This window comes from Pleurodeles waltl, chromosome 8 (assembly GCF_031143425.1).
Source record: "Pleurodeles waltl isolate 20211129_DDA chromosome 8, aPleWal1.hap1.20221129, whole genome shotgun sequence".
Classification (NCBI taxonomy): Eukaryota; Metazoa; Chordata; class Amphibia; order Caudata; family Salamandridae; genus Pleurodeles; species Pleurodeles waltl.
Genome location: NC_090447.1, coordinates 529,452,040 through 529,473,732, shown reverse-complemented (window position 1 = coordinate 529,473,732; position 21,693 = coordinate 529,452,040). Strand labels below are relative to the sequence as shown.

At 39.9% G+C, this 21,693-nt stretch overlaps 1 protein-coding gene across 3 annotated transcripts in view; it reads left to right on the top strand.

Moving 5' to 3' along the window:
- ERCC5 (ERCC excision repair 5, endonuclease) overlaps positions 1 to 21,693 on the top strand; it is a 163,153-nt gene that overhangs the window by 44,876 nt on the left and 96,584 nt on the right. For all 3 annotated transcript variants that reach the window (XM_069204561.1, XM_069204559.1, XM_069204560.1), the window contains 5 exons: positions 292 to 352; positions 1,159 to 1,302; positions 12,359 to 12,566; positions 15,408 to 16,481; positions 17,677 to 17,939. In XM_069204561.1, coding sequence (XP_069060662.1) covers positions 292 to 352; positions 1,159 to 1,302; positions 12,359 to 12,566; positions 15,408 to 16,481; positions 17,677 to 17,939 — 1,750 coding nt within the window. The remainder of the gene's footprint in view (positions 1 to 291; positions 353 to 1,158; positions 1,303 to 12,358; positions 12,567 to 15,407; positions 16,482 to 17,676; positions 17,940 to 21,693) is intronic.

Here is a 21,693-nt window from a genome sequence, read left to right as displayed (position 1 = left end):
GTAAGAGTGGCAACTGGACTGTCACCTTAGACACCAGTCGAGCACCCATTTTAATGCTAAAGCAACCAGCTCAGTTAGTAAATCACGTAATCTATATGAAGTGTGAAAGCAGCTCTCTCCCCAGACTGTTTTGTGAGCAAAATTTAAATGCACATTAAAAATTGAACTTCTACATAAGCTAACAGCAGGGTGATTTTTTTTTTCACATGCATGTATTACTTTATGTAAACTCATAACTGTGCAGAATAACTTGAGAACCTTTTCCCTCTTCTTTCATTTAAAATGTTGCAGCTCTGACGAGGAAGAAGAGAAAGAATGGGAGGAAAGAATGACCCAGAGGCAACTGATGGAGGTAAGTGCACTGGGCAGATATAACAGTTCAGGTCTTTGTTATTCAGCTGCTTAAAGCTTGAATTGTAATGTGTCAGAATATGTATAATGGCTTCATTTACCATATTGCATTTGTTCATTTGTGGGTTTAGTGTTACCTTTGCATTTAAACATGACCCCTACTGGAAGCGCTCTCAAGTGCATTAAATAAACATTTGACGACATTGTGAAAGGTTTGCTGCATGTTCTAGTACACACGTTGGCATCGCCTAAGTGGTAAACTGCACTGGCACCTCCATAGGACAACATGTTTGTGCTGGTAGCAGAGGAGTTTTTATGAACATTGTGTGACATGACATTTACAATTTTACTGAATTTCACATTTACTATCATACTCTAAATTTGTGCCTTTAGGTGGCCACAATTAGAGTGATACCAATATTGTTGATGGTGCTATTTGGCGTAACCTAACATTAACCTATTTATAATTTTTATTTTTTTATTTGCCTTCCTAATGAACAGAGGCTGATTTGAACTCCCACCCTATGATCACATCATGTACTAAGAATTAGCTGTTCCTGTAGGAACAGGAAAACAAATCACTCTTTGCAAGGTTGATTCAAGCTTTGACATTGCTTGAACATTCTCTTTCTCTTTCATCCTCTCCCTAATCCCCTCTCCCCCCCGTGGGTTATTTTACAAATTGCCTAATTAGGACAGTTAAATTATTTATGTAGCACACTGTTAGATGAAACTAGCATATATATCAATACTACTCTAGGAACTAACAGTCTGTCCAATAGTGACAGTAGGTTTTTTCGTTAACAGGAAGAATACATCGAAAATCCTCATTCTGTGGACATTGAGTCTGAAGATTTTATCAACCTACCTCCTGAAGTAAAGCATGAAATTTTGACTGATCTGAAAGAATTAACAAAGCGAAGAAGAACGATATTTGAAACAATGCCAGAGGTGAGAACATTTGCTTTGTTTCATTGAGCTGGTTTTAATTCTTTCGTCATGTTTTATGTGCGTAATCTTCCTCACTTTATCACCACTAAACCACAGTCTCAAAATCTCACAAGCTTTGTTGCTGTAAAGAGCAGTCTGCCTTCTTCTCCCGCTATCCACATATCCTTGATATTTATTGAAAAAATATAGATTCACTAATATTTTGAACACCTAAGTTCTTCTGAGTTGCTCAAAGATGGCAATTTATATTCCACCAATATGGCTGAATATTTGCTTCTGCAAACTTAGTTAAAGGAGCGTGTTTGTTTGCGTTCCTCATGAATCAACTTGCAAAATTTGGTGAGCTGCTGACAACTTGTAAATGTATAGTTCTTATTCACCATCAGTTTGAATGTAGTTAGTTGTGTAGATAGGAAATGTGTGAAAATGTATTTATTTTAGGAACTGAGCAAGTGTGTTTACATGGTGGACATGTCTACCATGCTGCTAGGAGAAAGGGCTCCTCCATCAGGAAAAATATTTTCTGTGAGGAACACTAAATACAAAATTACAAGTGTCTTACAATGTTTTACCCCGTAATTCTAATTTGGTATAACGTTACACCTATGACTACTCCTGGAAAATTATGACTGTTGTAGTTTTCCAGGAGCACTTATTTGAAACTTTAAAAAAATAGTGAGAAAGTTGCTCCAAATGTCGGAGTGATCATATGCTAACTAGTGTAGGCGTTGTCTCTCACAAGAAAAGCACAATCCACAGGAAATTATGCCCCCTTACTGCCATAAACGTAAAATTAGCCCCTGCAGCTAGATCATACCCTGAAAAGACTTGTGAAAAACTATTTTCCTGTTTCTTTTTTTTAATTATTAATACAGCTAACTAAATAAAAAGAAAACCTTTTTAACTTCTAATTAGAATGAAAACTATTTAGAATGAAAATTTGGCACTGTTCCCTTATGTTTTTGAGCACTGTTTATACAGTTGTCTACCATATTGCTGAGCACCAAGTGAGCCATTTTAATAATTTATTTCCACCCTGCTAGACCAGGATTTTGAGCCCTAGCTAGTGTTTAAGTCGTTTCGCTTCCAGTCAATTACTTTATTTTAGAACATTTCATGGTATTTTGACATTGGTTACATTTTTAGATTTTTCTTTATCGTTTTTTGTGAAGATATTGCCTTCCTGTTGGTGATTTGTTCCTCACCAGTAAATGTGCTGCAGATTCCCGGTGGTGGAGTAATTATTTAAGCTATGTCTATTGTGTGATGCACAAAAATTGGTATAATATAAACAATAATGGATTCTCTTCTATCCGCCATCTAAACATGACACAGAAGTTCACAAGTATTATAAAAGCATTGGTCATAGGACTTCAAAGGTACTCCAGTCAAAGTGTTTTGCAGAACATTACAAGGATCTCTTATTTCGGGCACCTGGCTAGCACAGACCCAAAATATCTTCCTCTTCCCAACTTTCTACAACAGATTTAAGGTCTCAAAGGCCTTTCCCTCCCAGGAAGAGAGTTAGGAGTGAGCCTTTTTCCACCTCATTTATTTTAGGTGTCCATGTCCCTGGCTTACAATATGATAAAGTCCTTATTCAGTCCACCACTTAATCAACCTTTCCTTCTACCTCCTGAGGCTCACAGTTGGCCTAAGATGTAGGTAGAATGCTGTGTGCCATTATCAACAATTTTGCCACGCAGTTCAGATATGTTCTTGAACTAACCCAAGTTTTCTGGTTCCAGGAAATTGTTGATATTTTGGGACTTTCAGAGCTGCTTCTGATAGGCTTGGCTCTGAGGGAATAATACATGAAAACGTCTTTACAGCACAAGATTGTATAGATGAAGGAATAGGATGACATTTCTGCTAATCCCTTGCTCCTTGGTGATCTGGACAACGATCTAGAGGAACTGCAAAACTCTGAAGGTATATCAGTTGATCTCTGATTCCCATTGAGCTCCACATCATCTTGCCCTGTTTTCAGAATAGAGTCATAGGGATTGAAAGGTTTCAGATTCTGTTCCAGAAGACCGAGACCCATACATAATTTAATATAGATTAGCTACCCTTCACATCCATAGCAATTTTGAACCTTGCCCAATGTTTGAGCTGCATGACTTGACCCAGGTCTGCTTTGTCCCTACACACAACAACTGGTGTACACTGGATCCAATATGGGTTTGTGGTCCTCATGTTTTTTCCCATCATATCAGCCTTCTTATACAGAGGCGTCTTTGTTGTGTATATTTTTCTGTGCAATTGGGAGTAAACTTTTCTGTCTAGAACAAAACACCAGGTGTCCACATTTGTCACATATTTGTGTTGTGTATCACTAGAGCACACAGCTCTATCATACAAACGACGTTTGCATCTCCCTTTAGGTTTCTCCTCATGTACGGAATGACTAATTTTTGTTTTTACATAAAGCTATACTTGCAGTTGTTCACATGCTGCTTGTCTGATGTCATTTGAGTGTTTTGGATCTGTCATACATGTTCAAACAGATACTGAATGTTTCCTTTCTGATTTTGTTCTGAGTCATGCAGTGTCATCCTGCTAAACATGTAAGTGTTCAAAGTAGTGTTGTGATGCAATTTCTTTGGAACCTCCTTCTTCTGAATTTTAAACGATCCAAATTCCAAGGACTATAATGTAGTCGTCCCCAAGTTTGTGACAGTCACCAAAGTTTGGTACATAGAGCACAGTAACATAGTGTGCTGAGCTTCCACGCACTGAGGACAGTTCTTGTGAGCGAAGTGTAAGATGCATAAATCAGATTTCTTGAATCTCTTGATTGAGGCTTTTAAGGGATTATAGAGAGCAAGGAAGCCAAGGGCAGTGCAGAATCCCACTTGAACCAAGAAACGCATCAGTAATGGGAAAATGAGCAATACGTGCATGGAAAGTACCATGATGTAAAAGCATTGCATTTCTTTTGCAGAGAGGAGCAAAGGAGCTTTGGAAACCAAGATGATTACTTGGGTAGTTCCGAGCTGCACCCTGACTTTTTTTCCTTCTAATGATATACCAAGGTAGAAGGTACTCTTATTTCCAAGCCCATTGCCAAGTATTCAGTAAGACTGGATCAGATGTGCACAATAATTCATAAAATAATTAATTCCTAATTTACTGGGTAAGTTTGTGTTACCTTGCATTAAAAAGTGACTTGAAATTCAGTGCTAGATTTTATTAACTACTGAACAAGCCTGTAATTAAGACTTTGTTTCGTCACCATAATGAGAACTGTCCACAATAATAATTAAATGGAAAAGGGTCAACCAGTCAAGCTTTTTTCCTTCAAAAAAGGGGTGACTAACGGAATTGTTTTAAGTCTGTGTTAAAGGGTCAAATAAAAGTGTAAAAATGTAAATGAGCCACATTAAGATTTGGCGTGTGGGCTAGTCAGTCCCAGATGAATATGGAGAAAACACAGATACCAATTACAATGAATGGACAGAGGTTTAATCACAGCGATTTGATTATTTGCCTTTTCAGTTACAATGGATACTTTGTGGACTATACACTCAGCAAATATGATTTGTGTAGTCACTCATTCTTGAAAGAGTAACTGGACGAAATATTAGTGTTGCACGAAAAAAGTATAGAGTACCTTTTGACTTCTGAAAGCACGGACAGAGAGGAATATAAAGTAGGGAACATTCTGAGCATGATCACTGGTACTTAAGATTTATTAAAAAATATAACGTATTTGTGTTTTGGCCCACGAGTGGATCAATGTACAATTAAGGGTTTTATTTTTGTGTGGACCGCTATGAAAGTAACCTGACTATGCTTATTAGAAATATTGAAATGCAATGGACCGATTTTCGTCTTTCAACGTTACTTTTTGATGGCATACACTAGGAAGACCCTCTAATATAGCTCAAATAACTGTCCAGTAGCCATTGTTAAACTGATGATACATAGTAGAGTTCAGCCAATTTTTGTTTCGTTGCAGATATAGATGACTGTAGTTCCTGGTATGGTAATTTCTAAAGCACATCATATGATACAAAGGTGTGGCAAATGTGCTGTGAAAAAGGTATTCAGTAACACATCACATCCCCTATATTGTGATGAATTATGTCATTAAAGAGACAAAGCTATCATGGCTTCCTGTCTGTACTTGTAATCTTAAATTTTCTTAAGTACAACATGTTTTTGTTTGAAGAAAGTTTTCGAGTCACAGGATGGAGTGACAACGCAGCCCTAATGGAACGTACTCTGTACCGATTTGTCTCTGTATGCCATTCAAAGTTTCCACACACCGACCATCATTAGGTGTGTAATTTGTGACTTTCACCATACCACAACGACCAGACCTGTGAAGCGTGCCATTCTTTTCGGTCAAAGAAGACGCTTCGAGATCGAAGAGCTTGTCGAATGGAAATGGCATCTCGACATTCATATGATACACCGGGCATCTTTAGCAATGAGCACGCACAAGAAGACTTAGAACAAGAGGGGTCTTCTCTGTTCAGGATTCAGACTCTGATGTGCAATTGGACATCAAAAGTCAACCAGTGCAACCAGCACAAACTGTAAGTAAAAAGCCCCCTTTCCCATTGGATAAAACAACCACAAAAGAGGTCACTGGTCCGCCACTGCCTTCCAGCCATGGTCTGAGCCGAAAAACGTATTTTGATGCCTCGCATACCAGCTCAGCCCCGAAAAAAGCCAAAGATAAATCCTCAGCTTCAACCTCCAGTAACTCAATTTCTGCAGCGACAAAACAAAAACTATATGGTGCTTCAGTGCTGACCACTTAGGCATCGAAAAAGAGACAACAGTCAGCTAATATTTCGGCACCGAAAATTTTCCATCCTTAAAAACCTTCGGAACCGAAAAAAACACAAAATACTTTCAGTGACTCTGGACAGTCTATAACAACCCCTACATCACCGGTCGAACCAATTTTAGAAGTTATGGATGCTAGACTGTGCCAACTTCAAATTCAACAAGGAACACCTTTAAAGAAGTTAACTTTTCAAGAGAGTCTTGATTCCTCTAGACCTCCAAAGAAGACTACCAAAGAAAAGACTTATTTTCATACTCGTACATCTCCACCTTTACCTACTTCACCACAACATACTCCTCCACCAACATCTCCCCACCAACATCTCCCACTCGTTCAGGATTCACAGCATCTAGTTCACCACCTGGTGGGTCTCAAAATGTAGGGGATGCATTAGACGAACAGGACCCATGGGATGAGTACGATCTGGATCCTATTACACTGAATGATCCAGATCTTTACCCAGCTAGACATTTACCACCTGAGGATTCTACATCATAAGAACAGGTTATATCTAGAGCAGCAGCATTTCATAACGTGCACATATATAATGAGCCAATAGAGGAAGATTTTTTATTTGACACACTTGGTGCAACACATAAAGCCAATTTCTTCCAATGCTTCAAGGCATGCTCAGACACGCAGAAGAAATATTTAAAGAGCCCGTTAGAGCAAGGGTTATCACTCCTAGAGTTGATAAAAAGTACAAGGCTGTACCCGCTGATCCTTTATATATAAAAACTCCAGACTCCATTGTTGCATCTACAGCATGCAAAAGGTCTAATAGCCAGTCAACAGGAGACACACCTCTTCCTGATAAGAAAAGTAAACAATTAGATGCAGCAGGCAAAAGAGGGGCAGCTCAAGCAGCCAATCACTGGTGAATTCCTAATGCTGATGCTTTACTATCTAGATAAAACAGAGCTCACTGGGATGCTATTGAGGACATTTTACAATACCTACCAGAAAAACACCGTAAAAGAGGGGCAGAAATTGTAAATGAGGGACAAACAATTTCCAACAACTCCATTCGATGTGCGCTTGATGCTGCTGATATAGCATCACGCAGTATTAACACAAGTGTCATCATAAGGCGCCATGTCTGGCTCAGATGTTCAGGGTTTAAACAGGAGCTACAGCAGGCAGTTTTAAGTATTCCTGTTGATGATAAAGAGCATTTATTTAGTCCACAAGTGGATACCACAATTAAATAAAGACAGTCAGACTGCCAAAGCTATGGGAGCCTTACAAGCCACCACACATAGGGGTAATTGTAATCGTGCAGGGTTTACCAGAGGATTTAGGTCATCCTTTCAGGAACATTCCACAAATCCCACTAAACCCATCTCTCAACATACCAGAGGTAACTTTAGAGGATCATATAGAGGAAGCAATAATAAGGGAAGAGGAAAACAATCTAAATCTAGAGGCTCCTCATCCGTCACAAAACAATGACAAATTAGCCAATATGGTTATTGTCTGGAGCTCAGTTCCGCTCTACCAAATATACCCCCTCGTACCCACATACTGTCTTAAGATCATCTAACTCTTCTCAAAGACGAAGTACATTCCCTTCTTTTAAAAGGAGCTATAGAACCAGTATCATTGCAATACCAAGGAACAGGAGTTTACTCCCTGTTTTTTCTAATCCTCAAAAAAGACAAGTCTCTCAGGCCAATATTAGATCTCAGACCCTTAAACCACCACATCCTATCAGAACATTTTCATATGGTTACTCTTCAGGATGTTATTCCTCCATTACAATTAGGAGACTTTGTGACAGTGTTAGATCTGAAGGATGCTTATGTTCACATTCCTGTTCACCTTGCACACCGCAAATACCTAAGATTTGTAGTGACAGATAAACACTACCAATTCAAAGTATTACCATTCAGAGTCTCAACTGCTCACAGAGTATTCACCGAATACCTTGCAGTGGTTGCAGCACATCTCAGAAGAAAACAAATTCACGTTTTCCTTTATTTGGACGATTGGCTCATCAAAGCCAGTTCATTCCCACAGTGTCAAAAAATATTCAAACTACAATTAGTCACCTACACTCTCTAGGGTTCACCATAAACAACCTTTCCAAATAAAACCGTATTTAGGGGCTATCCTCAATACACAACTAGTAATAGCCTTTCCCCTCCAAAACAGGGTCCAAGCTTTTCGTACATTAATTGCAACATTGAAACAAAACCAAACATACACAGTAAGAACTGTTGTGAAATTGTTAGGAGTGATGGCATCTTGTATTGCCATAGTGCCTCATGCCAGACTTCATATGCGCCCTCTTTAACTGTCTTTCTCGTCAGTGTCTCGGGCACAGGGTCAAATGGAAGATCTAGTGTTGTTGAACCGCCAAACTTATCTCTCTCTACATTGGTGGAATATCACAAACCTTATGAAGGGGCGGCCCATTGTAGACCCTGTGCCACAGATCACTCTCACAACAGGCGCCTCAAACAACAGTTGGGGAGCTCATCTCCTAAACCTAACAATTCAGGGGATGTGGGACAATACTCATTGCTCTCTTCATATCAATTACCCAGAAGTACAAGCAATATTTTTGGCAATGAAAGCATTTCATTCATAATTGCACCACAAAGCAGTGTTGATACGTACAGACAACATGACTGCCATGTATTATCTTCAAACAAAGTGGGGGGGCACAATCTCAACTGTCCCACCTAGCGCAAACAGTATGGAAGTGGGCGATTTGTCACAATATTCACATAGTGCCACAATATCTTCCGGGGATAGACAACCACTTAGCAGACCAACTAAGCAGGATGCATCAACAAACACACAAGTGGGAACTCCACCTACAAGTCCTTCAGCAGTATTTCAAAATAGGGGGAATACCTAAAATAGATCTGTTCGCAACATATCAAAACAAAAAATGCCAAAACTTTGTTTCCAGGTACCAACACACCCTCAGTCCAAGGGCCATGCTCTGTCGATGAGTTGGTCAGGGAGATTTGCTTATGCTTTTCCCTCTCTCCCACTCTTCCCGTTCCTAGTTCGGAAGTTCAGTCTTCCTTCAACATGATATTAGTGGCCCATACATGGGCATGTCAGCCATGGTACTCAAACACTTTTGGAACTCTCAGTTGTTCCTCATCAAAAACTTCCCAACAGACCAGATCTTATGATACAAAAACAGACAGATAAGACATCCATATCACTCAACTTAGCGATATGGCTCCTGAAGTCATAGAATTTTGATATTTACATTTACTGCAGGAATGTATGGACATCCTTAAACAAACATGCAAACTTACCACTAGATAGTGCTATGCTGCAAAATGGAAACATTTTTTTGTTACTCCCAAACAAAAAAACATTTACCCTCTTAAACCAACAGTACAGGACATTGTACAATGTTTATTACATTTACAAAAAGCAAATTTAGCCTACACGTCTATTCATTTACATTTATCCGCCATAGCTGCATATCTTCAAAATAGACAACATATTTCTTTGTTTAGAATTCCAATTATCAAAGCATTTATGGAAGGACTAAAAATAATAATTCCACCAAGGATTCCTCCTGCTTCATCTTGTAATCTTAACATTGTGCTTACAAGACTCATGGCTCCACCATTTGAGCCATTTTACTCCTGCCCCCTACAATTCCTTTCATGCAAAGTAGCCTTTTTAATTGCTATCACCTCCCTTAGGCATGTCCGTGAGGTTCAGGCATTAACTTTAGAAGAACCTTTCTTTCAAGTTCATAAAGAAAAAATTGTATTACGAACAAATCCAAGATTCCTTCCAAAAGTAATTTCGCAATTTATATTAATCAAACAATAGAATTACCAGTTTCCTTCCCAAAACCCGAATCAGTAGCAGAAAGACCCTTACATACTCTAGATGTTAAAAGAGCTGTTATGTACTATATAGATAGAACAACACTTTTTAGGAAAACAAAACAACTTTTTGTGGCTTTCTCCTTACCACACAAAGGAGATCCTGTATCTAAAACAACTATAGCAAGACGGATAGTCAAGTGCATTCAAACTTGCTATACTAAAGCTAGGAGACAATTACCTGTACCACCTAGAGCACATTCCACTAGGAAAAAAGGTGCATCTATGGCATTTTTGTAACATGCCTGTAGCAGATATTTGTAAAGCAGCAACATGGTCTACACCACACACGTTTTCTAAACATTATTGTGTGGATGTCTTTGCGAGACAACAAGCAAATGTTGGACAAACTGTACTTAAAACAGTTTTTCAAACAATTGCAACCCCTGCACACTAGCCACCGCTTTATGGAGGGACTGTTTTACAGTCTTTGCACATCATTTGCATCTACATCTACACATGCCATCGAACAGAAAATGTTACTTACCAGTAGTCATCTGTTCGTGGCATGTAGTGCTGTAGATTCACATGTGCTCTCCCACCTTCCTGGAAGTGTGTAGAGGTTGCAATTTAGTCTTATATATATATAAAATGTACATATGTAAATATATTGAATGGACATCTTTTCTATCCTACTCGATATTTTTCACTACTTCACTTTCCTGCCGGCGGAGAAACAATCTAACAAAGGACTCGATGTCCATGCACAGTATTACTGAGAGGAGGAGCCACTCGATCCCGTAACTCAAAAACTTTCTTTGAACAAAAACAAGTTGTACTACTCCAAACCCCAAACTAAATGGCAAGCTTATGCACAGCATTTGAATCTACAGCACTACCTGCCACAAACAGATGTCTACTGGTAAGTAACCTTTTCTTTTCAAATCCACTCAGCTGGTGAAGGGCAGCCTGTGCGATGCAGCCGTGGCACAGGAAATGCGCTCTGTATGAGCATGTCTGTTTAGTTTCAGTATAATTGGTGAGCCAGCCGTTTCTATTCTTTGTAATTTCTTCAGAAGCACAACCTGTGGATGACCTAATTACAAGCTTCCACCATAACAGAATGAAGATGAAGTAGGCAGTGTGGCGATTGTGACTCTGTACTTGAGACAACTTTACACCATTGTCAGAATGATGGGCATAAGTGTGTAGACGACATCATTAATATGCTTGACCAGTGTAAGTTAAGAATATGTTGTTAACCATCCGGATTTTAACTTTACGGGGTGCCCTGGAGTAACTCCCAAAGGGTAAGGGCCGCAAATAAGATTGTTGTCCTCTTTGCATGTCACTGAGTGCCACCAACTTTGATTTTTTTTACTTAAGATTTTTTGGATTTGAAAAGTCAATAGAGAATATCAGAAAGCATAGCAGGATTACAGATGTGTAACAAAAGGATATACAAGTTTACAACTGTCATGCTGTAGTCTTAATGTTGGAAACTTATTGCATATAATATCAGCAATGAAATCCTCATCTGTGATATGAGAATGATCATAAAGTTCAGCCTGTGTACACACTCCTGCATATTTTAGTATGTAGGCAAAGCAGATGCAAAAAAACGAAGTAAGAAAGATAGGAAGGGTGAGACAAGTAGATAGAGACCAATTTCATTTTATGAGATTTAACTGACTTCTACCAGTTGGGCATCATTAAGGTGTCTATTGATTGTAAGGAAACTCTGGAATGGCAATGCTAAAGAATACAGACTTGCGATGAAGTCCTATAAACATGTGGGTTGTAACAGACAAGGAAAAATTCAAAGCCAAGACATAAACATAGAAAAAGGGAAAATACCATGGTGCCCTGTGGAACTCTCTCAAAATGAATTTGTCTGATAGGCAATAAGACACTGACAATAATCTAACCTCTTCAAAATGCAGAAATTCTGTTGACGTTGTAAGATCAGACCTCATAATTTTAGATGCGACTAGACTTTTCAGCTTTCGAAGACACCTTTGAAAGAATGTGACCATGAAAGCAGGATGCACCCTGCAGAGATCCTCTAAAGTACAAGCCAGGGCCGGTTCTTGTAAAAAGCAAAAATACACCCTCCTTGGCATGGATTTGTAAGAAGGTTATCTTAAGTGAATTTTTGGATCTTGTCTGTTGTCATTTGTTTGAACCTTTTGAAAGCAAACAGAAGTAATTCAGATGTTTGCTCTTGTGAAGGTGAAGGATTTGCACAGTTAATGTTCTTTCTGAAAGAATGTTTCCAACTAATGAAATTGCTGGATTTATTGTACAATTAAACTGAGTAGGAAAAGGTTCTGTGTTTAAAATCCAAGTGTTCTAATAGTGAAACGTTCTTTGTGTTAATCCTGTCTTAGTACACTCTGTTCCTCATCTGCCTAATAATTTACAAGCTCTTTTTTCTTTAAAGGAGTCTAATGATTTCTCACAGTACCAGCTGAAAGGTTTACTCAAGAAAAACACTTTGAACCGGCACATAGAGACTGTGCAGAAAGAAATGAATAACCAGAGCTCTGGAGACATCCAGGCTCTCTATGAGAGTGAAGGGGGCTTCTTGAAAAATGTAGAAAGCAGGAAGGTGATGTCAGAGGACACAGCTCATTATGTCCTCATAAAAGGTATAGTAGCGTAGGTTAAACGTCTTGTTTATGCAATGTGATCCTTGGCTTGGTGCAAAAGTGACAGAGTGCAAAAAAGTCAAAAATTTATGAGGATGTCGTCCGTAACCCTGCAAAATCCCACTACACGACCACCATCTTCAAGTTCTATTTTTACCATTTATGTTATGTCCTAATTATGCTGACAAAAAGAAGTAGCAGTCTGCAGTGAACATATTGACAGCTTGGGGAGTGCTAAAATCCGATCTAAGGCAAAACAAGTAAAAATATGCAGAATTTATTGTCTCTTTAAACTCATGCCTTGATTGCACAAAAACAAATATGGGCATGTTGGTCATATTACCTTTGGCTTTGATCAAGATTAATTAAGACTTGAATTAAACATTTAAAAGCCAGAAAACTAAGCCAAAACCATAACACAGATGGTTGTTGTTCCTGGTGCAGATGAATGAGTATAACCTTGGCGATGATGAGTTGGAAGGCCAGCAAGGGGACCTTCCCTTTCCTAGCAGAAAGCGGATTGTAGGAAGCTGGCTGTTTATATAGTGGATCAAAAAGAGGTACACTTTGCAAAGAGTCCAGGCAAACCTCAAATGTATTACAGAGGCACAAATGACACCCTATATGCTCTCTTTTGTGGTAGTGTGGGCGAGCAGTTAGGCATATCGGAGGGTAGTGCTAAGCATGTAAGGCAAATACATAAGCAGTAAGTGAGACACACACTCAATAAAGAAATCCAATACTAATTTATAAAAATAATGCATACTGTTATATAAATTTAGATACCTGGATTTATTTGAGTACTTTTCGGGTTATGAACTTAAGTTTTTAAGTTGACACGCTGCAATTTTTGTGTGCAGTAATGTTATCCTATGAGGGAGAAACGTGCTGCATTCCGGCTCTTCACAGCGACTTACGGGACTATTCGCCAAGATTAAACTGAGTATGGGGGCATGGTCTACGACCACACCATTTGGTCACCTAGGAAGGCTTTGGGGTGCCTGGGTGCAGAGATGTGTTACGGCATGTTGTGCTCCTCGGTTCTCATGTCGGCAGCCTTTTTGTCCACTCCTTTTTTTGTATTCCGCGAAGATCTGAGGTCCTGGTATCAGGGGTTATCCTAAACATTCAATATAGGGGGTATTAAGAGGCGTGAAGGCTAGTAACCAATGGGGTACTTACCTTAGGGGTCACTGTGCCTCCTAGATGACCACTTCCTTTGGGACGCGGGCATCACCCTGTTCCAGAGATCCTAATTCCACCATACACAAGGTGGCAGAATTCCTAAGGCTGTGTTCACCTCAGGCTGGTCATCCTAGGCATGTGTCTATCCTGCAAATGCAACACGCCTCCTGCATAGCTGTCCAGGTGCCAAATGGGATCTGGGGATGGGAGATTGGAATCTTCCTTCTGAAGGATGCCAGATCTGCATACCAAAGGCAGCGGGCTTCTTTGAAGCCTTCCGCCTTGGAATGCAGATTTGCAGGTCATCCTGTTGAGAGGGATGTGTAACACCCCTGCCAGAGCAGGCTTTTGTTCCTCACCTCCAGAGAGCAAAGGCGCTCGTCCCTGGGACGTCTGTTGGTGGCAGGCTGACTAGAACTAGTCAGTTAGCCCTCCAGCAGTTGGTAGGTTTTCAGGGGGCACCTCTAAGGTGCCCTCTGGGTGCATGTGTTAATATATCCATCACTGGAATCAGTGAGGGTTTATTAATACGAGGTGTTTGATACCAAACATCCCTGGTTTCAGCCAAGCCATCTTGTAGCTGGGGAATTCGTATTGACCAGTGTCAAGAACGAACTTAAAATGGCTTCCTTGTCCTCCACTTATTATGTCTAAGAACCGGCAAAGACATAGCAGGGACATAGCGGCTCCTACAGATATGTCCACACACGTAATATAATGCACCGTGCCTTAGGGCTGTAAGGCCTGCTGTAGGGGTGACTTACAAATATTACATGCAGTGTTTAGGGGACATGGCACACAGGCTGTGTGCCATGTTGTGTTTTCACTTTTTGGAGCACCTTGTCACGCAGTATGCAATGACAGAATGTTTGAGCTTGGTACTGGACCCCTTAGAGTGGCACAAGTTGTGCTGTAACTCTTAGGGACCCTCTACTAGTAATGGTAAAATAGTAGAGGTACCATTTCCTAGGGACTTACAAATGGTGCTAAAGGTCTAGTCACTTGGGGATCAAGTGACCAGGGGTCATGTTTTTGGCGAAGGAACACTGGCACTGGGAACCTAGTTAGCAGAATCCCAGTGCACTTTAGTCAAAGTTGCATCAAACCCAGGCAAAACGTGGGATTGGTTCTGCAACCAGAAAGAACCCATCTTCCTGCACTGGTAATATGTGTAATTTGAGTTGGGAATAAATCACCCTGTCATCTGCACATAATTGAGTTTGAAATGCGTGTGATATTCAAATTGTATCTTTTAACAAGGGTTATTGTACAAATACAAGCCAGAATGTGTGTGTTGTTTCCTGAAGTTCTGCTACTCTTTTGCGCTAATCATATTGCACACAACGACATACCCACCAGTAATCGCACTCTCACCATGTAATCTTTATTTTTGTACATCAGTATAATTAATATTTTCACTGTGTGTGGAGTCACTGCATTTTGAGACTGCCTGGACACTTGGAGAAATACATGTTAATAATAACTTTGACATTGATAAAATCAATAAGATGAAGAATGTTAACCTATGTTCCATGAATACATTGATAGAGATTGAAGCCAAGTGAGCCAAGAGGAAGGTATGTTGTTTTGAATAGGCTTTTAAAGTAATGCTTTCCTAATATTTCTGGTTGTGTTTTTCTTTTTTTTTCTTTTAAGGACTGCAGTCAAAAAAGGTGATTAGCCAAGAAGATCTGCCCGAGTTATCTTCTTCTATGATGGTCACTCGTCCACTGTGTAATGAAATAACCGAAGGCTTTGATGCTGGCACCACTCCACCATCACCTGTTAAGCCAGAAAAAGAGGATACCACTGCTGATTTGGCTCCTCTTTCTCCTAGAACCGTGTTGGCCATTGAGGCAGCCATGATGGAAAGCAGCTCAGATGAGGATACTGGGAGTGTAAACAAGACTGTGCCTTTTGTCCAGCCCAAAGCTGTGTCTGATAGTATAGACTTGTCATACCAGTCCATAGGCCTCGCAGAAGGGAACTTGTCACCCAGAACTTTGAAGGCTATTCAGGAGGCTCTGAATAAAGATGATAAAACTGATGACCATGAAGAGCCATTTTTGATCAATACGACTGATAAGAAACAGATTGTGATTAGCAGTTCAGATGAGGAGAATATACTGCCGGAAGTAATGCCAGAAGAGAAACGTACCCTTCCTGTCCATACCACAAATTTAACCAGCACACACACTGATGTGACCCCGAGCAGCAAAGTTCTTGTGATTAGCAGTTCAGATGATGAGGATTTGCTACTGGAAACCAAGTCACAGGAGAAACCCACACTTCCTGTTCACACCACAACAGTATCTAGCACACAAACTGTTAAACTAAATAAAAAAAGCCCTGGCTTGGATGTCGACCAAATGGTACATGCAGAAACTATTTTTGCTTCCACTTCCACCCAAAAGGAGACAATAAAACGTCATAGCTCTTTCGACATTGAACCTCTTCCTCTGTCAAATTTGTCTCCCAGTGATATGACGAATGATGAAAGCATGATAGATGCAGTGCCATTTCCTACACGTGCAATTTCATTAATTTCAAGTGACTTGGGCACCAAAGGTTCTATTGAATGCACCGAAAAAGCTGACTTACTGCAAAGTGATGTCAATGCATCCCTGCAGGGCAGTTGTATCTCTGCAGTCTCAGGCAGCAGAAAAAGTGCTGAAGCGAAAGTCAGCAATGATGCTTCTCTGTGTGAAAGGAGCGACTCTGAATCTGATGGTATGTTTTGTTTGTGTTTTTTATACAGGATGTTTTTGCTACAGTGCGTTCCAAATACATGCATGAACTAGGTGCCATTGGACCAATAGGAGCAGCACGGCTGTTTTGCTGTGGGATATCATTTAAGAGATTGTAGTTCCACTTATTTGTTTTATGCTAACCCCAGCTTAGTTCCTTAACTTTGAATTGATCTGACACATCCCAACCAATTGAGATATTCCTAAGTAGCACATTTAAAATGGAAGGGTGCATAGAATTGCAGAGCCTGACACCTGTATTATTTAGTTGACTCCCATATTGCTGCACCTTATTTTATGTGACGCTCATTTGGATGCCTGTGAGAGAGTTTAGTGGATGAGCACCCTTCAGCAGACCTGTATGTCACTGGTCATTATAACAAAAGGTCCCAATCAGCACTTCCTCTTTATGAAGTACACCGTATATTCCTTACCATTATTAATACTGAGAGACCTGGTTGGTATTCCCAAGACAAGTTCTCCTGTGGTTTATCTTTTCTGGTGCTTTGTATTGGCTGAAAGAGATGCACCTCATTTTATAAATCTCCCAAATAAATAAACACGAAGTGTCACACAGTTTGGAGGAAATGAGAGAAGGAGATCGCCCTCTTAGTGAAATCTGCCATCCTGGGCTCGAGGTTCAGTCATTTTCTCTTTACAAATACTCAAAACCTGTTGGTTGCATTAAATATTGAACATAGTACTGTATAGAATATCTGCAAAGTGGTCATAATTGGCTCCTGTTGAATCCTGTAGCAAAGGATGAAGTGTTCAGTCCTTCAAATAGTATTGCCACTGAACTTTCTAATGTTGACTTTCTCTATCTCTTTCAAAGGATGGAATCCCTGATCCGTAGTTGAGGAAATGAACCTGCATTTACATTGTGTCCGAGAGGGAATAGTTGAAAAACCATACATATCAATGGGAATATATGAATCTGAATTACCACAACTGCACATTATCAGACGCTATTAACTTAAATATACGTAAAACTCTTTCATACATACTCACATGTCCAATAATGATATAGCGTTTTCTTTACACCTGTGCATTTTATTTTAAGCAACTGGTCCTGAAATCTTTTCAACCAACTTTCCAATGGCTCTTGTATCAGAGGACAAAATGTATAGATCATTAACTTTAAGATAAGTGAAAATAAAACACCTTCTATTTAACAGACGGCTTTATTGAGGTGGACAGTGACCTGAGCGATCATTCTCAATTCCCAATGGAACCAGTGAAAGTCGTGTTGACGGAACCTGTAACTGTGGCGCTCACTCCAGCTGAAGCTGCACCTACAGCAGACCAAGACGTTTCCAGTGGAGTGATTGATGACAACGTGGGAAATGCTGAGGTAGAAAGGGTGCTGCCAATTCAACATGAAGCAGAGCCTGCAAAACACCAAGAAGATGCTCCGAATGAGTGGCGTGATATTAGTTTGGTAAGGAAGCTGGTCTACTTGCATAGAGTTTTGACTCTTTAACCTAACCAGGAAATGTTCATGTTCTTGGGATTCAATACATTTGTATGCATTTTTCAGTACTCTCAAATGCATTTTGCTTGTAGCTCATTATAATTCATTTCTTAGATCAGTTGTTACACTTCTCTGTTACAGTTCTAACGTGTATAATAAATGTAACATTTGTATTTCTATTTGTGTTTTGTACTTATCAAGACTGCAGAAGCGTTTCTTCAAAAAAAGTACTGAGGAAAACAATTTTTCGTTAAATAAGTAAGCAGCAGTTTAGGTAGAAGTGCTTAGAATTGTGGATGATGATTGGTGAGTGAAGCAACCGTACCTATATTTAAACTGTTACAGGCTCTATATACAGTGTGGATGATCCATTAGTCTGCATGGGATTTCTAATGTCAGCCATGTTATTTCTCAAGAAAAGCAAGTTTGACTTGAGTGCAAAGATTGAATCGGGAAGGGAGGGTATTGCAGGCAGCTTAGTGCGGAACAAATGTCACGGTATGGGGTTAAGTTGCAAGAAGGATCAGAAGCAGGATGATGTGTGGGGTGCTCTGGATATGGAGCTAATGATTGACTGAAAACAGAGTTAGAGGGGGTGGATTGAGCAAGGGTTTTAGATGGTTAAGCAGGGTGGTACCCTGGACAGCCAGACAAGGCCTGTACTGCTTCACTGATTTAATCCAAAAGACATGTTATACACACTTTTTCTCATTGGTTTAATAGGAGTAATGCTATAACAAGGTATTTCAGCTGCTTCATCTGTTGTTTTCCTTACATCAGTTCACTTTGTTTATACAATTTGGTAAGCTACACAAAATATGAAATTGCTCCCAATTGGATCACAGCAAAAGTTAAAATAAAATGAACTCTGCCTTGGCATGTTGAACAGGCATGTTTTCTTTAAGAATACAGTGAAATAGAATTAGTACTTGTACTGTTTAAACAACGATCCAGGTTTGGGAGTTGGGTGTCAAGAACATTATAGCAGGGGATAGTTGATCCTTCTTGCCAAATCATATCTGTGCCATTGCAGTTTGAGAGTAGAGAAATTATGAAGCGCACTGCCAGTATCTTCATTTTTCCCCATTTTGCGCTGGTTTTGGGGATAGCACTTAGATCAGGTAGATTGGCTCATTTTTAAGTATCTGCTCGTCATTGGACGATGGCTCAAGTTGTGCGTTATTTACTTTCTGAACCAGTCTGTTCCCATCTGGAATAAGGTACTTGTACTACCATGTCTCCAGATCACCCCAGACCATGGTTAATTGACAGCTCTGTCATGACAGTCCTCTGGAGTATGAATGTATCTGTCGAGCTCTGCTCAGCCACAGGAAAACCTGGTCGCTGCTCTCACAAGGGTATCCTCATATCATTCCTCTTGCATAGAAGGGTCACTTGCAAATAATTTCCAGTCATTTTTAAAATGTCTGAAGAGCCAGATTTGGCACCTTCGTGTCTGAGGGTATTCATTGTAGCTCTATTTGTCAGACTGTTTTTTTCTGATGACTTTTAATGATGTGGCAATATTTTTTTATTTATATGAAGAATGTTCATATCGAGTTGTACCGTAATTTTATACTTCTTTGATTGCCATAAGAATGCTTATGGCTGGCATCTTAATTTTCCCTTCTACTTAGGCAATATTTAATGAGCCCTTGTGTAAGATTTAAATAAGATAACAGTGAATGGTGATGTCTTTTGATGGAAATCTTTGATATTAAAATGTAATGAAATATTTGTTACAGTAAATACAGTACATCAAATTTAGGTTACTTAAGGGCAATGAAAATGGTTATCAAAAAAGATGGTGTAGATGCAAATCTCTGCCCATGAGCCGACTTGCATAATAGGGTGTCACAATTCAGAGCTCTGAGGTAGTGGGAAGCTCCTTTTAGGTCGAGCGTGCAAGCACTTTTCGACCTATTGTATGGGGGGTAAAACACAAGTTTATTAGTTAGTTAAAACCATAAAACTTTCCTTCCACATAAACATTTAACAGAACAATTTTAGTGCAAAAAGGCAGTTACAGTCCTTTAGCTTTAGGTGAAGTGGTTAGTGAGTTTTTCTTCTATATACAGATTTTAAGAAAGGAACATACTGGTGCTATGAGTATTAATAATGAGACAACAGAACAATCTTTTTTTTTTAATGTAAAATGAATACAACGCCGGATAAAATCCTATGTTTAAAATGAAAAGCTATATGAAATATTGTTCCCCGAGAAATTTAACGAAAACAGTGGCAGACAACTGAGACATTGGTAAAAATAAGACAAAGTGGGGGGAGGCCTTCCATCAATTTTATCTACCCCTACTTACGTCTGATTGTTGAAGCCGGACTTTATTATGACACGAGCTAAGCAACTCTGTGAACTACATAGGAGCCTTCCCTTCTTTAGGATATACAAAGCAGATTATATGAATTTCGCTATCGTTTCCGCCCTCCCTCTATCTGGACATTTCGAGAGGTCGTGGTTTTATGAGTGAAAATTTCCAGAAATTGAACCAGCCTAATGTTCAATATAGTATTTTGAGGGTTAAAGGCTGCAATTAGTACTTGTCTGCAGGATCTAATTCTTAAGACGTTAAATTCTTTTTTCAGCAAGAGTCTCCTTTCGGCCGCCAGGGCTGGACAAATGCAGACCACATGCATCAGGTTTTCATCTGCTAGATGGCAGAGACGGCACTCCTGGGAGTCTGCTTGCCGCTCCTTCATCCATTTTGGCATAAGGTCTAAGGTAGGGACCTCACCCAGCCTAAGTCTGAGAAAGGGTTGCTTGATTTTCCGTGAGTACGGGCCCGCCATAAGTGGTGATTCTTTAAATGTTTTGTAGGAATTAAGGATCAACCAACTATGTCCCCTTTGGGACAATGAGGTCTTGTCTTCTAGCCGGCTCTGTAATTTACTCGCTTTAGTCACTACTTTATTGAAAATGGGGATGGGTAAGGACCTGTTCCATACCTCATCTAATTTCAGAAGACTCTTACTCTCTTCTAGGAATTTTATGTAGTTGGAGTTCCCTCTTTCTAGGATAATTTCCTGCCAGACTAGATTGGCTAAAGACCCCTTTGAAGCGCGGCTCAATTTGTAGCAGCATTTAATGTATGCCGCCGGACGGGCTAACGACTGTTTGACCAGCATGAATTCCAGTCTGACCTGGGCTGGTGATGCACGCCCAGGTAGCCGTGCGGTCCATGATGGTGAAGGTGTTTACTAACTTATATAAAGCAGGGGACACTAAAGTGTAGTCTAGATAGGAGACTGATTTCCCGGAGAATCTTGTCCATGCCGGTGGGATATCGGGGCATTTCCGTCCGTTTAGCGCGAAGAGGCCTACTAATTCACAGGTGCGTATAAAACTCCCCACTATTTTGTCTTTCCTGAGTTTTTTGGGGAGGGTTTGGCTAGGCATTCTTGCCACTGTTTGGGTGTGATCCTCACTGGGGATGTGAAATAAGCCGAGATTGAAATCGCCCGATATTAACCAGAATGCTGATTTTACTGTACCTTTTATCCTTAATAGTTGCGTTAGAAATGTATTTGCTTCGATTTTTTTATTTTTAGGATTGATGTATGTGTTGACCAGAATCAATGGCTCCTGTGTGTTTTTCCCCCAATCGTCTAGCTGGAGAAATTGGAAAGGTTGGTTTTCCTCCTTACGCTCAGAGATTTTTACTAAAAGGCTGGTACTAATGTAGATGGCAAGGCCTCCCTTTGGCCT